The sequence below is a fragment of the Brachypodium distachyon genome, chromosome 1, assembly GCF_000005505.3.
Source record: "Brachypodium distachyon strain Bd21 chromosome 1, Brachypodium_distachyon_v3.0, whole genome shotgun sequence".
Classification (NCBI taxonomy): Eukaryota; Viridiplantae; Streptophyta; class Magnoliopsida; order Poales; family Poaceae; genus Brachypodium; species Brachypodium distachyon.
Window position 1 is genome coordinate 59,535,916 of NC_016131.3, and position 19,375 is coordinate 59,555,290.

At 46.2% G+C, this 19,375-nt stretch overlaps 3 protein-coding genes and 1 long non-coding RNA gene across 5 annotated transcripts; 1 reads left to right on the forward strand and 3 right to left on the reverse strand.

Moving 5' to 3' along the window:
- Positions 1-536: 536 nt before the first annotated feature.
- Positions 537-6,654, reverse strand: LOC100832367. Of its 2 annotated transcripts, none has more exons than XM_003557678.4 (9): positions 6,309-6,652; positions 3,391-3,477; positions 3,250-3,308; positions 2,775-2,870; positions 2,464-2,544; positions 2,053-2,115; positions 1,794-1,967; positions 1,384-1,479; positions 537-1,209 (listed from the first exon to the last, which is right to left on the reverse strand). In XM_003557678.4, exons 1-9 carry the CDS (start codon positions 6,553-6,555, stop codon positions 1,141-1,143), a joined length of 972 nt encoding a protein of 323 aa, XP_003557726.1. In that variant the 5' UTR covers positions 6,556-6,652; the 3' UTR covers positions 537-1,140. The 2 variants fall into 2 exon arrangements, with proteins under 2 accessions (XP_003557726.1, XP_010228513.1); XM_010230211.3 differs by having other exon boundaries at positions 1,157-1,299; positions 6,309-6,654.
- LOC112269712 lies at positions 3,531-6,302 on the reverse strand. The gene is made up of 2 exons (XR_002961619.1): positions 5,499-6,302; positions 3,531-5,389 (listed from the first exon to the last, which is right to left on the reverse strand). It is a non-coding gene; the product is annotated as an uncharacterized LOC112269712 (long non-coding RNA).
- Positions 6,655-8,412: 1,758 nt separating the features above from the next.
- LOC100821467 (transcription repressor MYB6) lies at positions 8,413-10,731 on the forward strand. The gene is made up of 3 exons (XM_003561504.4): positions 8,413-8,700; positions 9,021-9,150; positions 9,974-10,731. Exons 1-3 carry the CDS (start codon positions 8,568-8,570, stop codon positions 10,509-10,511), a joined length of 801 nt encoding a protein of 266 aa, XP_003561552.1. The 5' UTR covers positions 8,413-8,567; the 3' UTR covers positions 10,512-10,731.
- A 4,467-nt stretch (positions 10,732-15,198) lies between these two features.
- On the reverse strand, positions 15,199-18,464 carry LOC100833512 (zinc transporter 2). Its single transcript, XM_003557682.4, has 4 exons — positions 17,908-18,464; positions 17,497-17,558; positions 17,255-17,390; positions 15,199-15,834 (listed from the first exon to the last, which is right to left on the reverse strand). Exons 1-4 carry the CDS (start codon positions 18,389-18,391, stop codon positions 15,440-15,442), a joined length of 1,077 nt encoding a protein of 358 aa, XP_003557730.1. The 5' UTR covers positions 18,392-18,464; the 3' UTR covers positions 15,199-15,439.
- Positions 18,465-19,375: the final 911 nt, after the last annotated feature.

A 19,375-nucleotide genomic window follows, 5' to 3' on the forward strand; every position in this document is an offset into this window, starting at 1 on the left:
GTTAGATCTGTCATGTTCTGTACGGCATTTATATGGGATGAGATGGAAGCTTCCAATAAAACACCAAAACGCTCGCTGGTCAATTACCCTTTGTTTGGTCAAAACTTACGCAGGGTAGGTGGAAATGCAACGCTCAAAAGAAACTGCTGGGAGCTTTCGGCTTGGCCAGCACAAATTCAAATCATTCCCGTCGTCCCCTTACCTGTTTGTCTTTCTTAGGTTGCAAACGAACCAAGGATCAAAATAATTGCTTTGGGTACAAGAAATACCAACACCAAAATTAACTAGTGTTTGGTTTGGTACTGAGCTGCACTGAGGGCTGGACTAGCTTGTGATATGGTTTGGCGTAGCAGCAAATAAAGCGAGTGTCTACACATGTGCCACGTGTTCGTCGAAGAAGGAATCTGACTCATTTGCCCAAAATATCAATCTTTTCAGTGTTTGCAGCGTTATACAAGTAATTGTGATTCGGGCAGGTTTTATGTGCAGAACAACAACAGCACCGCCAAGCCTTCAAGTTGACCAACATAGTAAAATGGAACTCAAAGACAACTATATATTCTCACAAAAGATATGCGTTTCATAGATTCCGTTCATCTTTAGCATACATTTTCAATTCAATACTGAAAAGCTAGAAGTTCACTGTACCACGATATTCACAGTTAATTGTGATGTACTCCCTCCGATCCATAAAAAATGTCGCCCATTTTGTATTAAGTTAGTACAAATTTTGTACTAAGTGGACGGCACTTTTTATGATCCAAGGGAGTAGTAGTATCGTAGCAAAAGAGCGGAGTTAAACTGTAGCGCCATGTATAGTGCAAATAAAAAGTACAACAAGAAATTGAGACATAGGCATCTTGCTGTTCCTTGTGGCCATCAACCTGTAAATCGATTTCATCACAGCACTTCAGATTCAACGTTGATGCAAGCATTCCTTGGGGACTTCGGCGGATGGACCATCTATCTTCTTTATTTGTTCAGATCTATGATTAGATGTCATGAGGAGGGGCAGTAGTAACTCCAATGCAGTATGCAGACATGTGTTGAATATCTTTCTTTGATTTCGAATCTTGTCCTATATTCATATTCTATACTTAACGAAAAGATAAACGTGTGTCCCAATCATGTATGTTTGCTTTAACCTTTGGCCATCCGCTCAGCAAACCATGTTTTCCAGTCTGTAACCTTTTCATCGCCATTAGCCACCTGAAGTAACATGTAAGATGAGAAGCTGGGCCTAAACCTTTCATAGTTTTTTCACATACCCCAAAGAAGTGAGTACGAAGATTCATAGACCTATATTGCCGTTGTACATAAAGCTTATCAGAAATGAATAATGATCGTCCAGCTAGGACCATAAAGCTTGTTTGAGCTAATTACCTCGAAAACGAGCGTTGCTTGGGGAACGGCATACAGGGCCTCCACACAGATTGTAGCAGCATCCTCTTTGCTTATCCTTCCCTTGGCCGCTATACCCTAAGCAATTTAGTACCATATGAGAAAGATATTCTTACCAAAAAGGTATGACTCCTGATGTTCAGTACGTATTAAGTGCAAATACAGATACTTCCATTGAAGGAACCTAAGTATTCTAGAAAAATTGAAGGAACCTATGGGTTAATCTCATGTGACAAACAACTTGCGGTGTCTTGTCTTGCTCTGTCACTCACTGTGTAATATAAGTTTTCTCCATAGGAAATTAAGAAATTTGTTTTAGTCACACAGAGGTACCAAAGCTGCATAAGTACACAACATTATCAGAAAGGTAAGATAGCCTTTTATGCTGGTACCTCTGCAAAATCGAACCCTCGCTCCCCACCAGGAGTGGTCTGCAGAGAAGCAGCCCTGACTATTGTAGACGGGATGCCAGAAGCAATGACCACCTCTTCATCCCTCTCTGCCAGCTTTCTCAACTTGCTGTTCATAATAGCTTGGAGCCCACCGCTATTTCTGTAGACAGATAGCTGCATTCTCATCAAGATCTCGTATGGGTAATGACTGAAACTAGGCTGAAATAGTTAACACGAGGTTACAAGAACAGAGCAAAACCTGGGATAGCAGAACAATGTGCTCGACACCCTTGAGGTCAATCAAGTCAGAGAAGAAACCGTCCTATCGAAATATCAAGTTCAAACATATTGAACATTGGAATATAGAAGGAGGGGATCTCTTCAAGGAGTGGTTAACTTCTCATGTAAGTATGGAGAACACAACGGAACTGCAAGCCTCATCATTTTGATAGAAGTTTCTCTCGAAAAGAAAACATCTTGACCAAAATATGGTTAGCTGCCATGCAAGAAACTAATCTATAAGTAGCGCAGAACATTATATAGATTTGAGTACCGCTATGTCTTGAGCACTCTAGAATGCAGAAAAACAATCAAATTGTACAAAAGAATGAAAAGGTTGATTTTATGCCTTGTAAAGTAGTCTCATAAGAGCGTCAAGTTAGAAACATACATCAGCTGGACAAATTACAGCACGAACACCCATTAGCGTTTTCTTAGTGAAGGACTTGTCTTCAATGTTGCCAACCATGCACTACAAAGGACCAAAAAGAGGAATATCAGGATGAGTCTACATTATACTTACCACTTTATCAGAGAAAAGGTGCAAAAGATACTCATTCATATACATTTATTGCCTTTCTGATAACATTGTTACCAAAGAGGAGGTGTGGCACCTCTGATAAAATGGTACATCAGTGTGTTAGACTATACAAGAAAACCCAGAATTTTCAAGTTATAGATGTGAGAACTGCAAGCTGTCACCTCAACATAAGTTCCAAAGGCTTCTTCAGTGGATCGTTTGTCCTTCACTAGTGCTTTTATCCTGGTCCTTTTCAGGATAAGTAACAATATAACCATCTGAAAACACAAGTACATTATTTGAAGCAGTTTAGTAGTAAGAGGAACTTCTGAGCATACAATAACACCAGTACCACCTTGCTGAAATCACCTGAATCATTTGTTTGTCAAAAGAAAAAATTAACATCATAGGGGCTATTTTATATCTCACTCCTACGTGTCAAAATATTGTCTTGTGAAACTGACGGCTGTGTTCTTGCTCCAGGTCCAAATATGAATGAAACTAGAATATAATGTTCGGCTCAGGTGAAAGGGTCGCTGAAAGATTTAAGAATACCGAGGTACGGTGACTACCCATTTTACATGTCAGGTGATATACTGACACCATTTGGCGTAATAGCAATTCTGAGAAAGCAAGTACTGGAACAACAAAGAAAACCTGTCCAATCTCGCTGTCACCATTGGTTACTAGCACGGCATCCCGAGGCTCCTCAATATCTATTCTCACCACAAATTTGCCAGTAAATAAGAATAATGCCACAAGGGAGTTTACATTAACGGAATTATTTTCTTTATGCACCTGAAGACTCATCCTCCTCATCCTCGGCACCCCCATCCTTGGGAAGTAAATCGGGTGCTCCATACCACTTCCTCAACTTTGGACCCCCTACAAACAAGGATTCTAAGAATACAACTTGCGGCATGAACACAAGACTTCAATAAATAGAGTCAATCCAACAAAATCAGCTTCATTTTTATGAACTTTGTAGTGTTTTTTTTACAGCAAAAACCCTCCTTGTTGATGATTAGTAATGAGAGTTACATCATTAAGAAGGAGAGGGAAAATGCAAAGAGGGGGAGAATCAACCCAGGACCCAACCGGCGAGAATCTGGCTTGGCGAGCAAGTTCATGGGCAACCTCATTGGATCTACGTCCGTAGTGTTCAAAGGAGATCATAACAAACTCCTTCATAGGACAGAAACAGTCTTCAAAAATTTCAGTTGCCGGACCGTAGCTTCTTTCCCCCCGGTTAAGGATCTCAATCACAGAAGTATTGTCACAATTAAACACGACTCTGCTACAGCCCCAGGAAATGGCCAGCTCCATGCCCAGTAACATCACTGAAGCTTCAGCCATCATGATGTCTGTGACAAGGTCGAGTGTGTCATTGGCCGCCGCAACAAATTCGTCAGCATGGTTCCTGATCACCACCCCCACAGTCCACAGATCCACGTAATTCCTCCTCAGAAAAACCCGCGTCAACATTCACTTTAACGCAGTCAGCTGGAGGCTTAATCCAGTTATCTTTTTTTACGCCCGCCTTGTTTGAGCTTGCGACACAGAGATAGAGCTGCACCAGACTCGCAATAGAGAAAGCTGAGCTGGATGCAGACAGAAGAGGTTCATCAGGCACAAAGCAGCGTTGCTACCACCGTATATGCAAGTCGCAGTAGCCACAGTTTCACAAAAATGCTCAACAGAAATAGGAGAAACCAAAGGGGAGCACAGGAGGTACTCCAGAATCGCTGGGCCTGCTCTATCCTGCATCACAGCTTCAGCAATCGCAACCTGCAAATTCAACTTCCTCCAAATGTCGAGCGCGCGAGGGAAACAGAGCACTCCAGTTTCTTCAGGACCTAGTTTACATTGAGGGTATTGCGGGTTAACCTTAACATGTCTGTCTGGAAGGATCGCATGACATGTCATGGCTCCATGGAGATTTTAACTTTCGCCGGGACATTCAATTTCCAGAGTTTCTTCCATTGGATGGTCGACCATCGCCCTTTGCCCCCCACAGTCGTAGCATCTCCTCGCAGATTGGTGATTCCACTCAGCATGGTACGCTGATCTAACCGAAAACATATGAGATTTAGTCAGATCCTAGGCAACAAAGTCTTCTGCAGCATTAGCAGATAACAGGAAACTCAGGATACGTTGTCTATCCACCCGCCAGAAGGTTTGCTCAATGAGCTGTGTGTTCCAGTTCCCTGTAGCTGGATCAATCAGATCTGAAACTTTTGATAAGAGATGGCGAACTCTTCTGGTAAGAATTTTCCTAGATGGACTCCAAATATCAATGCTATCGCCATTACCCACTCTCCAAATCAGCCCAAGTTTGAGGGTCCTAACCCCAGCCATAATACTTTGCCTTTGCCATGTGAAGGAAGCTCCCTTTTTCAAATTGGCATTACGAAGATTTCCATCAGGGAAGTACTTCGGCCTCAGGATGGAAGCACAGAACGAGTCAGCTGAATCCACCAGTCTCCACACTTGCTTCGAGAGGAGAGCAAGGTTGAAGCAGTGGATATCGCGGAACACCATACCTCCATGATTTTTGGGAATACAAAGTTTCCACCAAGCGAACCAATGCATTCTTATTTTGCCACCCTCGTCATCCCACCATAAATGAGACATCGCATCCGTAATCGCTTTACAAGTTGATTTAGGAATTTTGAAGACCGACATCACATAGGAGAAAACCTTCTCTTTCCAGCCAGACATTCTTTTCCACTCTATCCACAAGAACTGAGAACAATCGGATTTGTCAGCGCCAACAAGGGCCGGCAGTCCAAGATACCTGTCCGAGATGGCTTAAGTTAAGATGCTCAGTTCATTACACACCTCCTCTCTCGCACCTCAACATCAGTATTTGGACTGAAAAAAACACTGGACTTCTGAACACTCACAAGTTGACCTGAAGCAGCACAATCATCTTCCAAAACATTTTTAAGACCTGAAGCATTCTCCAGATTTGTTTTCATTAAAATCAATTAGTCATCTGCAAAGAGGAGATTGGTAACAGGAGGGGCATCCCTACAAACCTGAACCCCATGGATCTTTCCATGATTCACAGCTTGAGCTAGTTTGTATAGCCAGTAAGGACAATCTAATCAACAATTGCCCATCGCACATAAAAACTTGATTTTTTTGGGAGAAAATTGGCCACAACACACTGTTATTTTCCGGACTTTGCCGAGACACACCGCCGGATTGTGTCTTTGCTCAGTACCATTACAATTTTGTGGTCATTTGCCACAACAAACCGCTCAGCCCAAAACGGAAAGTTTGACATTTTTTTCGTCTGGATGACGGTTTTTGCTTGGGAGGATCATGGTTTTGAACAAAAAAAAAATTATAATTGAAATTTTGGCCCCAAAAATTAGTACGTAGGTGTCAACTTTGAAAATTATTTGATTACAAAATTGTTCAGCATTTAGTCTGAAGTCGAACCATAACAGTTCACAAAATCATAGTTTGAAATTCAGGTCTCGGGGTAATGTGGAAAAAGTGAAATAACAGTGTCTTGCGACCAATTTCCCCTTTTTAGTAGTGATCACTGCAGAATGATCCATGTCTATGAAATAGAGCCTAAACAGGCGACTAACATTTCGCCAAACCCAAATTTTTTTATTCCGAACACCGAAAAATGATTCTAATGCTGACGTTAACCTGGAGATCCAGGAATGAGAGAGGTCTGCTCTACTTGTATATATTACCCTCGATGTAGTCGAGGATGCGGTCGGTGAAGCTGGCATCGTCCTTGTTCTTGGACCGGCCGACGGCAAGAAGCGCCGGACGACTTCTTCTGGGCGAGAGGAAGGGGCGATTAGGCTTCGTCTGTGTCCAGGCAGATGGGCAGAGTGGAGGAGGAGGAGCAGAGTGCGGCGTGGAGGGCGCGGAGGAGGGGCGCGCGAACAGGGGAGGCGTGGGCATTTGGTGACACGCCGGCAGCGGATTTGGCATGCGTGATTGTGGCTGGTTTCGCAGCGAGGAGGATAACGATTACAAGGGCACAAAGCCGCGAACTTCCGGTCGAAATCCGGTCCTGAACGAAAGGGCCCCGTGCCCCGTCTGCATTTCTGTGTAGGAAACGCTCGAAGGCAGCCGCTTCGTCCTTCTCTCGTTTTTCTGTGTGTCCGTTCGACCATTCTTTGATTGCCACATGTAAGGTCTTTTCTTTCTGAGGTTGGTTGTTCTATTTTTATTTTCGGAATTTATAATGAGCGAACGTTTGTTTTTTAGTCTTCCGGAGAGAATGATCATCATCCGATCGGAAAAAGTGTGCCTGAGATCACGCCAATTGTTTTATGAGGTCATAACTTTCGTTCTGTAGGCAACTTTACCCGTCGTGCCAGAAGGATAGAGTGAATGAATAATTCAGTGGGATGTCAACTTTAGTTATGTGGGAATGATAACTTTAGTTATGTGTGGATGGCAACTTTGCCCGGCACCGCCGGAGGGCTGGGAGAGAACTTTCGTTCTCTATTACATTCCTCATTTCTTTCTGCTCTGGATGTGTCCATGTTTTTCTGTGACCGGTTGGTCTGTTGTGCTAACCGGTTACCTCATCTTTACCCGGTTAAGCACGTACACGTTCTCAACAAAAAAACTTGCAAGAAAACAAAACCGAGACACAAAACAATATGCGTCTCTTCCTACCCTAGGCTTTCCTCAGCCTTCATATGCCTCAAGATGTCCTCGGGCGATTCCTACCAAAACACCTCCATTGGAGAAGAGAACACTCGCCGGGATGGAATCCTTGAAGAAGGTCTCGAGCTTAGTCTTCATATGAAAAAGAGAAAAACGATGAAGAGGAGGTGGCCTCCGCCACGATTACGGCGCCAAAATTAGGGAAGTCCGAAAGGACTGGTCTCCTCGCCAGACCCCCTACCCCCCCCCCCTCTCCCCCACGAAGAGAAGGCAATGTCCTCATCATTGATGCATTTAAACAGGAAGCGTGAGAGGGTGTGACGTTTCTTATGTAGCAAAGCGTCATAAGTGAAAATGTGTCATGAGAGTGCCACGCACTGGTGGCACAAACCAAGTTCTTTGACGCTTCTCACGAGGACGCGTCATAGATGACTTAGCTACACAGCCTTCTGGATGTGAGCTTTGACTTCTATGGAACATCAGGGATGATTATCTGGTATGAACGCTTTGCTGATGTGCGTCAATGATAAACATGCAGGGGATGACGAGTATTGTAGAAGTGAATTCCTCGCATGGGAAGACTTTACAGTATGTTTCTCTCCTTCGATTCACCATTGATTTCTCAGGATTTTGTGCTCTGTTGGTTAGCACTAACATGAACAGCTCAAACTAGTTTTTGAACCATTTTTCTTGTTGAGCACGATATAATTAACAGCTGTTTCTAGAGAAGTTCTACCTACCTTGTATGCGAGGAATCAATTTCCCATTTCTATTGGATTGAAATTGTCATTTGATTTCAGAAGATGGACATTGCCTGTGCCTACATTATCGTTATTTTAGCTTGCAAAACATATTCTGTTTTTGCCGCATTGCTCTCTCCTAATTGAGAAGGAGGACAAGATCATGAAAAAAAATGCAATCTTTTTTTTTGACGAAAACGCAGCGTCTATTCAATTAATTAAGAGTTGGAAGATACAATATGCGAACCGCGAAAAAATAAAGAGAAAAGAAAGCAACTCAACCAGATTGAAGTGGGACGGATAGAAAAGCGATTTATAGATCAGCTGCCTGCATGGCCCAATCGGACGGTAGATCTGTCATGACTCATGATTATTAGATTGATAAATATTCTCTTAACCCCCTACAAAGCGGTTTCGGGCACATAACCCATCTAACCTTCAAATAGCCAAATGTAGGAACTAAGAATTCCTTGTGTCAATACAAGTAATATATATATAAATCTCCCGATTATAACTGCATGCGGAGTTAAGAGCTTCTCTGTCACACACACACTACACAGTAGCCGAGAGAGACCGGAGGGAGAGATGGGGAGGAAGCCATGCTGCTCCAAGGAGGGCCTCAACAGAGGAGCATGGACAGCAATGGAGGACGAGATCCTGGTGTCCTACATCAACAGGCACGGCGAGGGCAAATGGGGAAGCCTCCCTAAACGAGCTGGTCAGTTATACCATCCCCTCTAATCTTGCTCATCTCCCGACATTACATCTATACATTTGTCTATTAGTGATGCAAATTTGTTCGTTCTTTTCGAAAATATATCATCCTACCTAGTGCATTGATCGCCTTACATATGCAGAGGGTTTCAGTTCACATGCTGTAGTTGCATTTATCGTAAGACAATATAACTGAGATAGAAATCGAGCAAATATGTGTATAAGCCAGGGAGATTGAAACAAAGCAAAGCACGGAACAAGAGGTAATATAATCTGGACATGATCCCGGTGCTGAGTTGACGGCGTGTGAGATGTTACATTCAGGGCTGAAGCGCTGCGGGAAGAGCTGCCGGCTGCGATGGCTCAACTACCTCCGGCCGGGGATCAAGAGAGGCAACATCTCCGACGACGAAGAGGAGCTCATCGTCAGGCTCCACAGACTCCTCGGCAACAGGTGCACATTTCTACTGTTTCCTTCCGTTGAATTTTCAGTATACCAAGGGTTGCAGCTGTTTACTTGCATTTGAGAAAAAAATCACAAACCCATCAACGTACAAGGTTTGCATATACTACCTCCGTTCCATAATCCTTGTCGAAATATTACATGTATCTACACGTTTTTTAGGAATAGATACATCCATTTTTAGGCAAATTTGAGACAAGAATTATGGAACGGAGGGAGTATTTTTTGTTCGGGCAACTTATATGATACCATGATCCTTAGTTTTCTAGAGTATGTACTGAAGCAAACCTCATAGAAGCAGTATATCAGTAACAGTTGTTTGATGAAAATTATTTGTAAACACCAAAGGGTGTGTTAACCTTTCTGTTGGAATTTCTTTTTCTTCTCCCCTGCTTAATTGGTAATGATAGAGATATCTGATCAGACAAAGTAGGCCAACACATAAATGAAATAGACGTCTAGTTAATAGGATCCAGTTATGATGACCGCACTAGATAGTATCCGTTTCAAAATTGGCCGTGTGTGAAGAAGAAGAATCTTGTGTTGTCAGTCTATTGTCTCTACCCTGAAGAGGTAAAAGAGTTATTCGGTCAGCAAAGTTGATGAAGACAGCTATTGAGAAGATCACAACCACTTTCTTCTAAGAAGAAAAAGGGGTATAGCAATCAGAATGAAATGCCACCCACCGCCTCAGACGATACACATGTGGCACTGACTGCTTTGCCGCATATGCAAAGTTGCAGCTAACCTTAATTGTCCGGTGCAAGTAAACCACCGGCACAGACGTGACGTCGTTGTTAATTAACTGATGCAGGTGGTCGCTGATCGCGGGGAGGCTCCCGGGGCGAACGGACAATGAGATCAAGAACTACTGGAACACCACTCTGAGCAAGAGGATGCTGCTGACGGCCCGAGGGACGAACCAGCAGCAGCAGCAGGCGTCGACGCCCAAGCCGCCGCATTCCAGCAGTGTGGACGCGCCACCTGATCATCCGGACACGAGCAGCAGCCCCATCCGGACCAAGGCCACGCGGTGCACCGCAATGCTGCCTGCCCACCATGACCCCATTGCAGATCAGGTAGTACAAGAGACGACGACGACACACATTGAGCAGCAGCAGCGAGGTTTGGATGGGGACGAGGACCTGTCAATCGAGCTCGATTTCGAAGGGATCGAGCTGGGATTCCTGTTGAGCCCGTGGCGCGTCAGTGCTGATGGTGATCGTCATGAGTTAGGTGATTGTGGAACTCATGAGGCTGATCTGGAGGAGCTGCTAGGACTGGGACCAGACGGGGCTCAATCCCATGGTGGAGTCCCGTCGCTGGGGGACTTGGAGTTGCCGTGGCTTTGAATCCATTCCCGGTCTGGCTGCGGTTCGCGGCGCTGAGATATCTTTGCTACACTGCTCCCGTCCCGTGCTTTTGCAACGGTTTGCATCCATCTGCACATCCGCTGAGTGAGGTGAATACTTCAGCTAATTAAGCGCGTCTGTCGTGTACGTACGAAATTACCGATTGTATTGTGCACCGCTAGCGATGTAAATAAATTGGGCAGTGGAGAACTGTTTCGGACGTACTTTCTCCGTTTCATAATTCTTGTCAAAATCTCACATATATTTAGACACCTTTTAGGAATAGATACATTCATGAATGTAACTATTCCTAAAAAGTGTCTAGATACATGTAAAATTTTGACAAGAATTATGAAACTGACGGAGTACATAAATTGATCATATAGGGGGGAAAAGATGGGCTTAGAGCATCTCCAGCCGTCCCCCCTAAAGGCCCCCTAAACGGACTTGGGGGGCGCCAGCGCGAAAATTCCGACCCAACCGGCCTCCCCAATTTGTTTTTGTTTTTTCATCCGGCACGGCCCAGAAAGTCAGCCAGCGCCCCCAGTCCGAACCCAAACCATGGGGGGGGGGGGGGGGGAACGGAGGCGTCAGCTCCGGCGCAAAACCTCGCGGGCCAGCACTGTCAGTGGCACAACCCCAAAAACAAACCCTATTTGTTCCTCTCTGTGTGAGCTTTGCCGACTTCCACCCCGAATCGCCGCCGGAACCACCCCTCTCACCGGCGACTTCCACCCCCGAACATGCCGCTGCGTAAATCTTCCTTTGCCGCCGCAGTTCCAGTTCCGCCGTCCGCCGCCGGCCAGTTCCAGCACCCCGTCGGTGCCCACCCAGCGGCCACCTCGTCGCTTCTTGCTCGCAAGGTGTTCGGCGATTTGCCAAGGCCATGGATTCGGACGACGAAGAGATGCTCGCTGCGCTTTTTGACGAGGAAGTCGCCGCTGCCGATGATGTTGCCTCCGGCGGCGAACAGGAGCATCAACTTACCGTCTCGTCGCTTCTTGGCCTCATCGCCGAAGATGCAGAGCGGCCGGGAAGGGGAGGATCGAGGAAGGGCCGCCGCAAGAGCAAGGCGAGGCAAAGGATGGAAGGCTACTACATGATGTACGCCGACTACTTTGCCGATGATCCATTGCACAACGATGTGATCTTTCGGTGCCATTTCAGAATGTCTCGGAAGCTCTTTTTGAAGATCGCCGAGTACCTCCGGGAGTACGATGATTACTTCAAATTGAAGAGGGAACCGTCGGCACACTCGGTTTCACATCAATTCAGAAATGCATGGTATCCCTCCGTTTGCTTGCTTATGGAATTCCTGCCGATACACAGGACGACTACCTCCGCATGGCCGAGTAACAGCCATCGATTGCAGCAGTGTTTGGAGATCAGTACTTGGGGACACCCACTGCAAAAGACACAGCTCGGATCATGACACATAATGCAGAAAGAGAATTCCCAGGTATGCTTAGCAGCATCGAAGAACTATCCATTTGCACACCAGGGCATGTATAAAAGCCACAAAGGATCATGCAGTGTGCTGCTTGAGGCGGTGGCCAATCAGGATCTGTGTATTTGGCATGCCTTCTTCGGGTATGGCAGGATCGCACAATGACATCAATGTGCTGCAATGCTCGAATGTGTTTGCCAAGCTCGTTGAATGCACTGCTCCTCCGGTGAACTATGAGATCAATGGCCATGTGTACAAGGGATACTACCTGACAGATGGCATCTATCCAAGATGGTCGACCTTTGTGAAGACAATCTCTAACGCACCCGCAGGAGGAGCAAGATCTTGGTTTGCGATGCAACAAGAAGCATGCAGGAAGGATGTTGAGCGGGCATTTGGTGTGTTGCAGGCTCGATTTGCCATCGTGCGGTACCCTGCTCTCACTTGGTCGAAAGATCAGATGTGGGAGGTCATGACTGCCTGTGTGATCATGCACAACATGATCATTGAGAGCGAGCGGGAATGTCCGGTGTTCGACACCAAACTGTATGAACGGATGGGTCCTCTAGCCAATGTTAATCATCAGGTGTTGGCCGCCTTTGCTGCTTTCCTCGCTCGGCGGCAAGAAATTCGAGACGCCGGTACTCACCATCAACTTCAAGATGATCTGGTCGAGCATTTGTGGAGGCTCTAAGGAAACGTCTAGTTTTTCTTATTTGTTTGCTTGAATTTGATTAAATTTGTTTGAAATGTGATTCAAAACTTATCAAATAATGTGCTTGTTTCAATTTGTAATATTTGTAAAATTTGGTTTGGGGAGGCATTTGGGGACGCCGTCTAGGAACCGGCTGGAGCTTAAAAACAAAATCTAACCGGAGCCCCCCCCATACGGCCGAAAAAAGTGGCAAGTTGGATGCAAAATGGGAGGGACGGCTGGAGTTGCTCTTACAAAAATAAAAAAGGAGAAAATATGGCACAGAGACAGAGCATGCCGCATCACGAAGCGAATGCGAACAAGCTTCCCATTTGAAATTTAGCACGCTCTATCTTTTCCCAGCGAGGACTTTTAAGCAAATTAAAAAAAACATCACATTAAAAAGGGTTTCAATTTGCCACCATTTTATACTTTTTTTTTACAAAAACCACCACGATTGAGACGAGTCGTGATTGCTCACAGAGGACGTGTTGACGACAAACATGACAACACAGGCACACGCGCTCCTGACTTGTGGGACCCACAAATCAGGTCCAAGCTGGCAGCAGTCCCTGAATGACCGAAAATTCTAATTTACCGGGCTCGGGACCTACCGGAGCTTTGTCAACCCTTGAGGGCGTCGCCAAGATGCGCGCAGCGGGATTTCGGTTTTCCATATAGGAATGCAGCAGATATGGAAGGACATGTATTGCGATTGTATACCGTGCGAATACATTGGGGCGTAAGGACATGTGGGACCTATAGTTGCGGTTATTTGGGGGATGCTGTGCCTTTTTTTTTTAGGAAAGGGGATGCTGTGCCTGCGAAGTAGATATACATGTGTGTGATACTGTTCTCGGGCTTCTTCTCCATTGAGTTCTTCACTGTTGACTCGTTTTTTATGTTTCTGTTTGCTGGATGGTTTCAGATTGTGTCTTTTTTATTCACTACTGAATCGTTTAGGTTAGTTCTTTGTGGTTATTTGATCAGTGCGTGTTTATTCTCATATAAGGGTTTTTTTTAGATTTCGTCAAGATGGATGAATTCCGCAGATCTGATCTGGATAATCTGGGGGGAATGCCGATTCGGCCGCTGATTTCATTGGTTTCGCAGAGATTTTAAGTGTTTGAGCTTTTTTGTCGTCCTTGTCCTGGTGTGGGATTTGAGATCCCTTGTTTCATTGGGTGTATCAAGCAGATTTGACTTGGCTGTACCAGATTGATGGAGTCAGTACAAAGAACTTCGGCATTACCATTGAAAACTTATGTACACCCAATTACGAAATAGGCATATTTTCTTGCTCTCGGTCGATTGGTTTTGTGTGTTTTCATGTGCAAAGTTTCAAGACAGATTCAGTTTTGAAACTTTGAGGTTTTGTAATCTTTGGTTTTAAGATCTGGTTGTACTTCATATAGTTCAACCATGATATGGTGCTGTGCGATCATTGAAAACATATGTATACAAGCAGCAGGTTTTTTGCAGGAATCTACTTCATAGTTCAGATTTCTATTTTTATGAATCGCAGAAGCGAAATGCATGATGTGGTGTTGTGCGGTCATTGAAGTCTTTCAGTGAGCTCCTATCCTGGAAGGTGGTCATTGAAGTCTTTCAGTGAGCTCCTATCCTGGAAGGTGGTCATTGAAGTCTTTCAGTGAGCTCCTATCCTGGAAGGTCGCGGGCCGTGCAGAAGTCGTTTCTTTCTTGATTATTGAGCAATGTTCATCCCCACGATGCTTTGTTGTACTTTCAGTTAGAGCTGTTCTCGCGCTTGAACTAATTGTCTCTTTCGCCTTAAGTAATGAAATAAAAAAAGTATAAATCTCAGAGATTATAACTCTAAATAATAACATGTTAGAAAAAACACACTCCTGGCCTATAACTGACTCGCCACCTGGAAGTCTCACCGGATGACTACTCAGTTGCCACGATACCAACCGGTGGCGGCAAGGCAGAAACAACCACAACGCCACCATCTGCAGCGGCAACGCCTTGCCCTGTCTCCAAGGCTCCAACCCGGCAGCAAGGAGCTAGAAGGCCACCGCGCGCCCTGCTACACCTAGGCCCGCCCTGTGTGGGAGGTCCCCTCAATCTGGCCAGCTTGCTGCTGGCCGCCACCCACGTCAAGCTACTAACCGGCACCGTCAAAACCAGCAGAATGCATGACCACCAACACCCGACGGAACGACGTCAGCGCCAGTGGTCGCACTGCCTAGGCCAAAACCACTGCCGCCATCTGCTACAGTGGTGAATCCACCACCTTGAACACCTCCAACGAAGGCGGCCGGGGCGACCGTGTGCACTGCCGGAATAGCCTACGTTGCCGTACGAAAAAGCAGCACTTGAGCATTCCGTCGAAGACTTAAGGTGCAGCCTGCTTGCTTCCTTGCGCCAGGAACGGCCAGAACCATGCCCGGCTACGGCGCACATGCGCTAGCAACAGCACGACAGGCCTGCGCCTAGCCTGCTTGTTGTCCACGCACATCGAACAAAGTGCTCGTCGCCAGGACCTCCTGGCCGCCGCATTCTTAGTATTAACGGACAAATCGTTTGCTCCTCCATTGCATCGCGGCATTTTACTAGTATTAGAGCGATTTTTGAGTTCCACAGTCAATGGAAAATTCCAATACACATCTTGAAAATCTGGAACCAACTCGTGACGACTTCCTTTCGAGCACATAAGACATATGCAGGATGCATAAATCCACATTAATGTATCCTGAATCCTGCGGTGCCTCTAAGAACCAACGTCCGAAATTGGGAATCCCATGTAGGAGTTAATTCTCACCATTAGGTGTCCCATATCATGACAACAGCAATGACACCCACACCGAGTACAACGGTGAGCCACCGACCAACAGGCGTGTCAGCGGCGACGGGCCTCTGGGGCTTGTACCCCTTGGAGATGAGGTGGTTGATGGAGACATAGATGAAGATTCCGGTAGCGAGGCCCATGGAGATGGCGAAGATCCAGTCGGCAACCCGACCCTGTGTGGTCGCGTCGATGACAATGCCAATGCCGACCCCGATAGGGCTGGAGATGGCGAAGGCAAAGGCGTAGGCGAAGCACGAGAGGAGGGGCCGATTGGGGAGCATCCGGAGCAGCGCGATGCCCATGGCGATCGCCGCAAAGATCTTGTGTAGGCTGATGGTCCACAGAGCCTTCCATGCATCGGCCTTGGTCTCTGCAAGTTGATTTTGACAAGCGCAAACCGCATCAAGTTGCAAGCTTAGAAGTCTTCGCAGATTATTTTAAATTTAGATTTTCTTTTATTTTTGTTAAGTCGATCGGATTCTGAAATGCTAATTGAAGTGGACGCTAGTGGACGCGCTAGGAAGTTAAGAGCATCCGGATGAGCATCGATTCTAAGACTGGAACAAGTAAAAGTATGCATGACAATGACCGAGCTGAAATGTCGCATAAACGAAGGTGTGGTCAGTTACGACTTAGGAGCCAGAGAAAAAAAGGAATAGTTTTGGTCTTTTGGAGGAAAGACGAGTAGTACATATTATTCCGGGAGCTCTTTTACGGTACCCCGGAATAAATATGAGCCGTTCAATTGTTCCGATCTAATGGCTAATCTTATTTGGTACTCCAACACAATCAAATAGGAGTACCATCTCTGAAAACTATGGAGTACCATGAGCCTAGGGGTAAAATCGTAATTCAAGATGACAATTATATATCAGTGTATTCAATCTATCCCTTCTCCATTTTTCTGTGGATAGTTCTCGTAAAAAAAAATCTTGCAACGAGATCGAGGGTGACTTAGTCTAGTAATCCCTAATCAGGGATTCAGAGGCTAGATCTTGAAACTAATGCCCGTGTGATAGCATAACACCATCGTATTTAAAATTTAACAAATGATAGGGCTCAAGAAAGATCGATCAGGCTTTGGGTTTCTGCTGTTTTTAGAGTAGATAAACATCCCAATTAGTTCTAGTTCAAAAGAAACATCACAGGTAGTGCGGTATGTTTTTTCATGGCACTGATGCTCAAAACTACTGGGGGAGGCGGAGTGGCTCAAGAAAGATCGATCAGGAATTCGATGATCATAACGATGCCCAGCAGTTGTACAGATCCTCATCTGCCCAGGGAGCATCAACGATCATGGGATTTACGCCCAATTCAAAGCCTAATTATTCCCTGCAAAGAGGCAGCAGCGGGGTCTCGATCGGGATCTGCTCGACGGGACGAACAGTCCATGCGTTTGCATTGGATCGAGAGGAGGATCCACGAGGCGTTATAGATGGGAAGTTATTATCTTGGTAGCAGAAAAAAGTCTAATTTACCCTTTTAAATGAAGGGTCAGATTTGATTTGTACTCCCATGGGTCTATATGGAGTACCAGGTACCGTAAAAACTCTCTATTCCTGATGAGCTTTATTTGTCCACTGCCATCAGTTTGACGAAATAGTGAAACAAGTGAGGTTCCACTTGCTCCCAATCATAATTGTGGCATCTATCATTTTCTTAGGAAGCTAGTTAGAAATCAGGAGATGCCACTTTCAGTCTTGAATGGATTCTTGAAAGTCAAACTGGAGACATTTCTACGGATCATGTGCAAACAAGGCGAGGACAGAGCTCATCTCTGAGTGTCTTACCGGCGACTCCGATGGCTATGCCTTCAAAGACGGAGTGGAAGCAGAGCGCGGCGATTAGGAGTATACTGTCGCCGAGGGTGCTCGCGTTGCCCAGCATAGATGGCACCGAGTGATCAGTCGACGAACCGTGCGCGTCCTGTGCGTGCGACGCCACAAAGTTAACATACGAGATGCACACGTAGCAGTTTGGTAAGAGTACTAACGACCGGGTCAAACAATGAATTCTGAGGTACTCTGCTTACAGCTGCTTGTGGTTCAGAGCTGTTGCCATTTGTAGTGCCCAGCTTGCCCTCCTCCAGCACCCCTGGAAAAATGTAACAGAACAGAATTCAGAATATTGCAATCATCAGGTATATCGAATTAAAGACAAATCACTTGTCGAGAAGGACTATATGTAAATTAAGGTAAGACCGATGTGTTTCTACTTTCTTTCGATTCAGGCGGATAGAACCACCCAATGAAAAAAATAAAATTGATGCATAAGACATTACTAGTACTAGTAGGCACGAACTGCTGGTACGTGCTCGTGCAAACAGAGTTGAGAGGAATACGAAATGTTTTGGCATTTAATTTGACCCAACGCCGGCCGAACTGACGCCTTTACACCGGTGCCAAAATTAACAGTATTGTCGGAGAACATGTGACTTGCTGACCTGCACTTGTCGACCCTGCGGCGGCTCCATCAGGTGTGGTCCGTCCGCGCGCGACGACGGATGAGATGACGCATTCGGCGAGCATGGTGACGACGTAGCCGGCGCAGGCGAGCATGAATGCGAACGGGTAGGCGCTGTCCTTGACGAGGTCCCCGAAGGTCTCGTTTGCGTCGCTGAGGAAGTGCATCATGGCGGTGCCCAGGAAGACCCCGCCCGCGAACTGCGTGCCCAGCGCCAGGAACGCCTCGTTCCACCGCATGAAGTAAGGGGACACGCCGCCCGCCAGCGTCCCCAGGAACACGACCGCCAGGCACCACAGCTTCGTCGCCACCAGCCCCGGCGCCCGCAGGTCCGCCTTATCCCCGCCCCCGCCACCGTCCGCGTCGCCGTCGTCGCCGCCGCCGCCATGGGCCCAGGCGGCGGTCGCGGCCACACAGAACCAGAGGAGGAACGCCGCCCAGGAGCTGGTGGCGGCCGGGGCCATGCGTGCTGGTGATTTGGTGGCCGTTGTGGCGTGTTGGGGAACGCCGGAATGGGGTAAGGCGGAAGCGCCCAGGAGGAAGACGGGCCCGATTTATACCGGGGTTGGAAGTTTGGAAGGGGCTGACTTGCGGGCCCTGTTAGTTGCCGGTAGATAGTACCTGCTGGCCGCTGAACTGGCGTGGAGGATTACGAAACTGTACTTACCAAATGTGTTTGTTGCATCTGTCATTGACAGGTGGGCCAATGTTGAGTGGGCCGCTAATTACAGTAGGAAGTGTACAAGCTCAAGGTATGGGGGAGTATGTAGTTGTACTGATAGTGGTACTACCAGACACCGGGAGAGGAAAATACGGCAAGATCGTGCGAGGCGGCAGTACAAGTGTACAACAACGACGGGATTCTTGGAAAATCTGCAGAGCGGCGTTGCCGTCTCCGATGACTTGGCCTTGACTTGTAGCAGTGCTCCTCTACGGAATTCCGTGTCTTTTGCACGGTCGTGTCACCTCTGTTTTCTCTTATATTTCGAACGCGATTTTCTTATGAGAAATTGAGAACACGAAACATTCAACCTTCTGACGTCAATGTTCAAAGATGATGTCGACAGCTCTTACTTGCGTATTTTCATAATTTCACTGGAAAGTACGTGCAACCGCTCTCTCTTGTCCCCGTTAATTTTCAAGCCAACGCCGTCGCCGTGTGGAAATAGCAATTTTGTTTGCATGTTTATGGCCCAACTCAGAAGAAAAAAAAGGAAATGATTAAGTCCAGATCAATCGAGCAGAACGCGTGAAATTATAATACCATAGCATGCATAAATCTGGTTCAGATGTGTGTTGTTTGCGTGCCTTCCCCGGCCGGCCATCCATCGATTAACAATCTGCCATCCGACCGCAATTGCAAGTTGTTGAGGACAATAATCCTATTTCTTTTTCATGATTAGCAATATACTACTCCCTCCGTCTCATATTAAGTCATTTAAGATGGG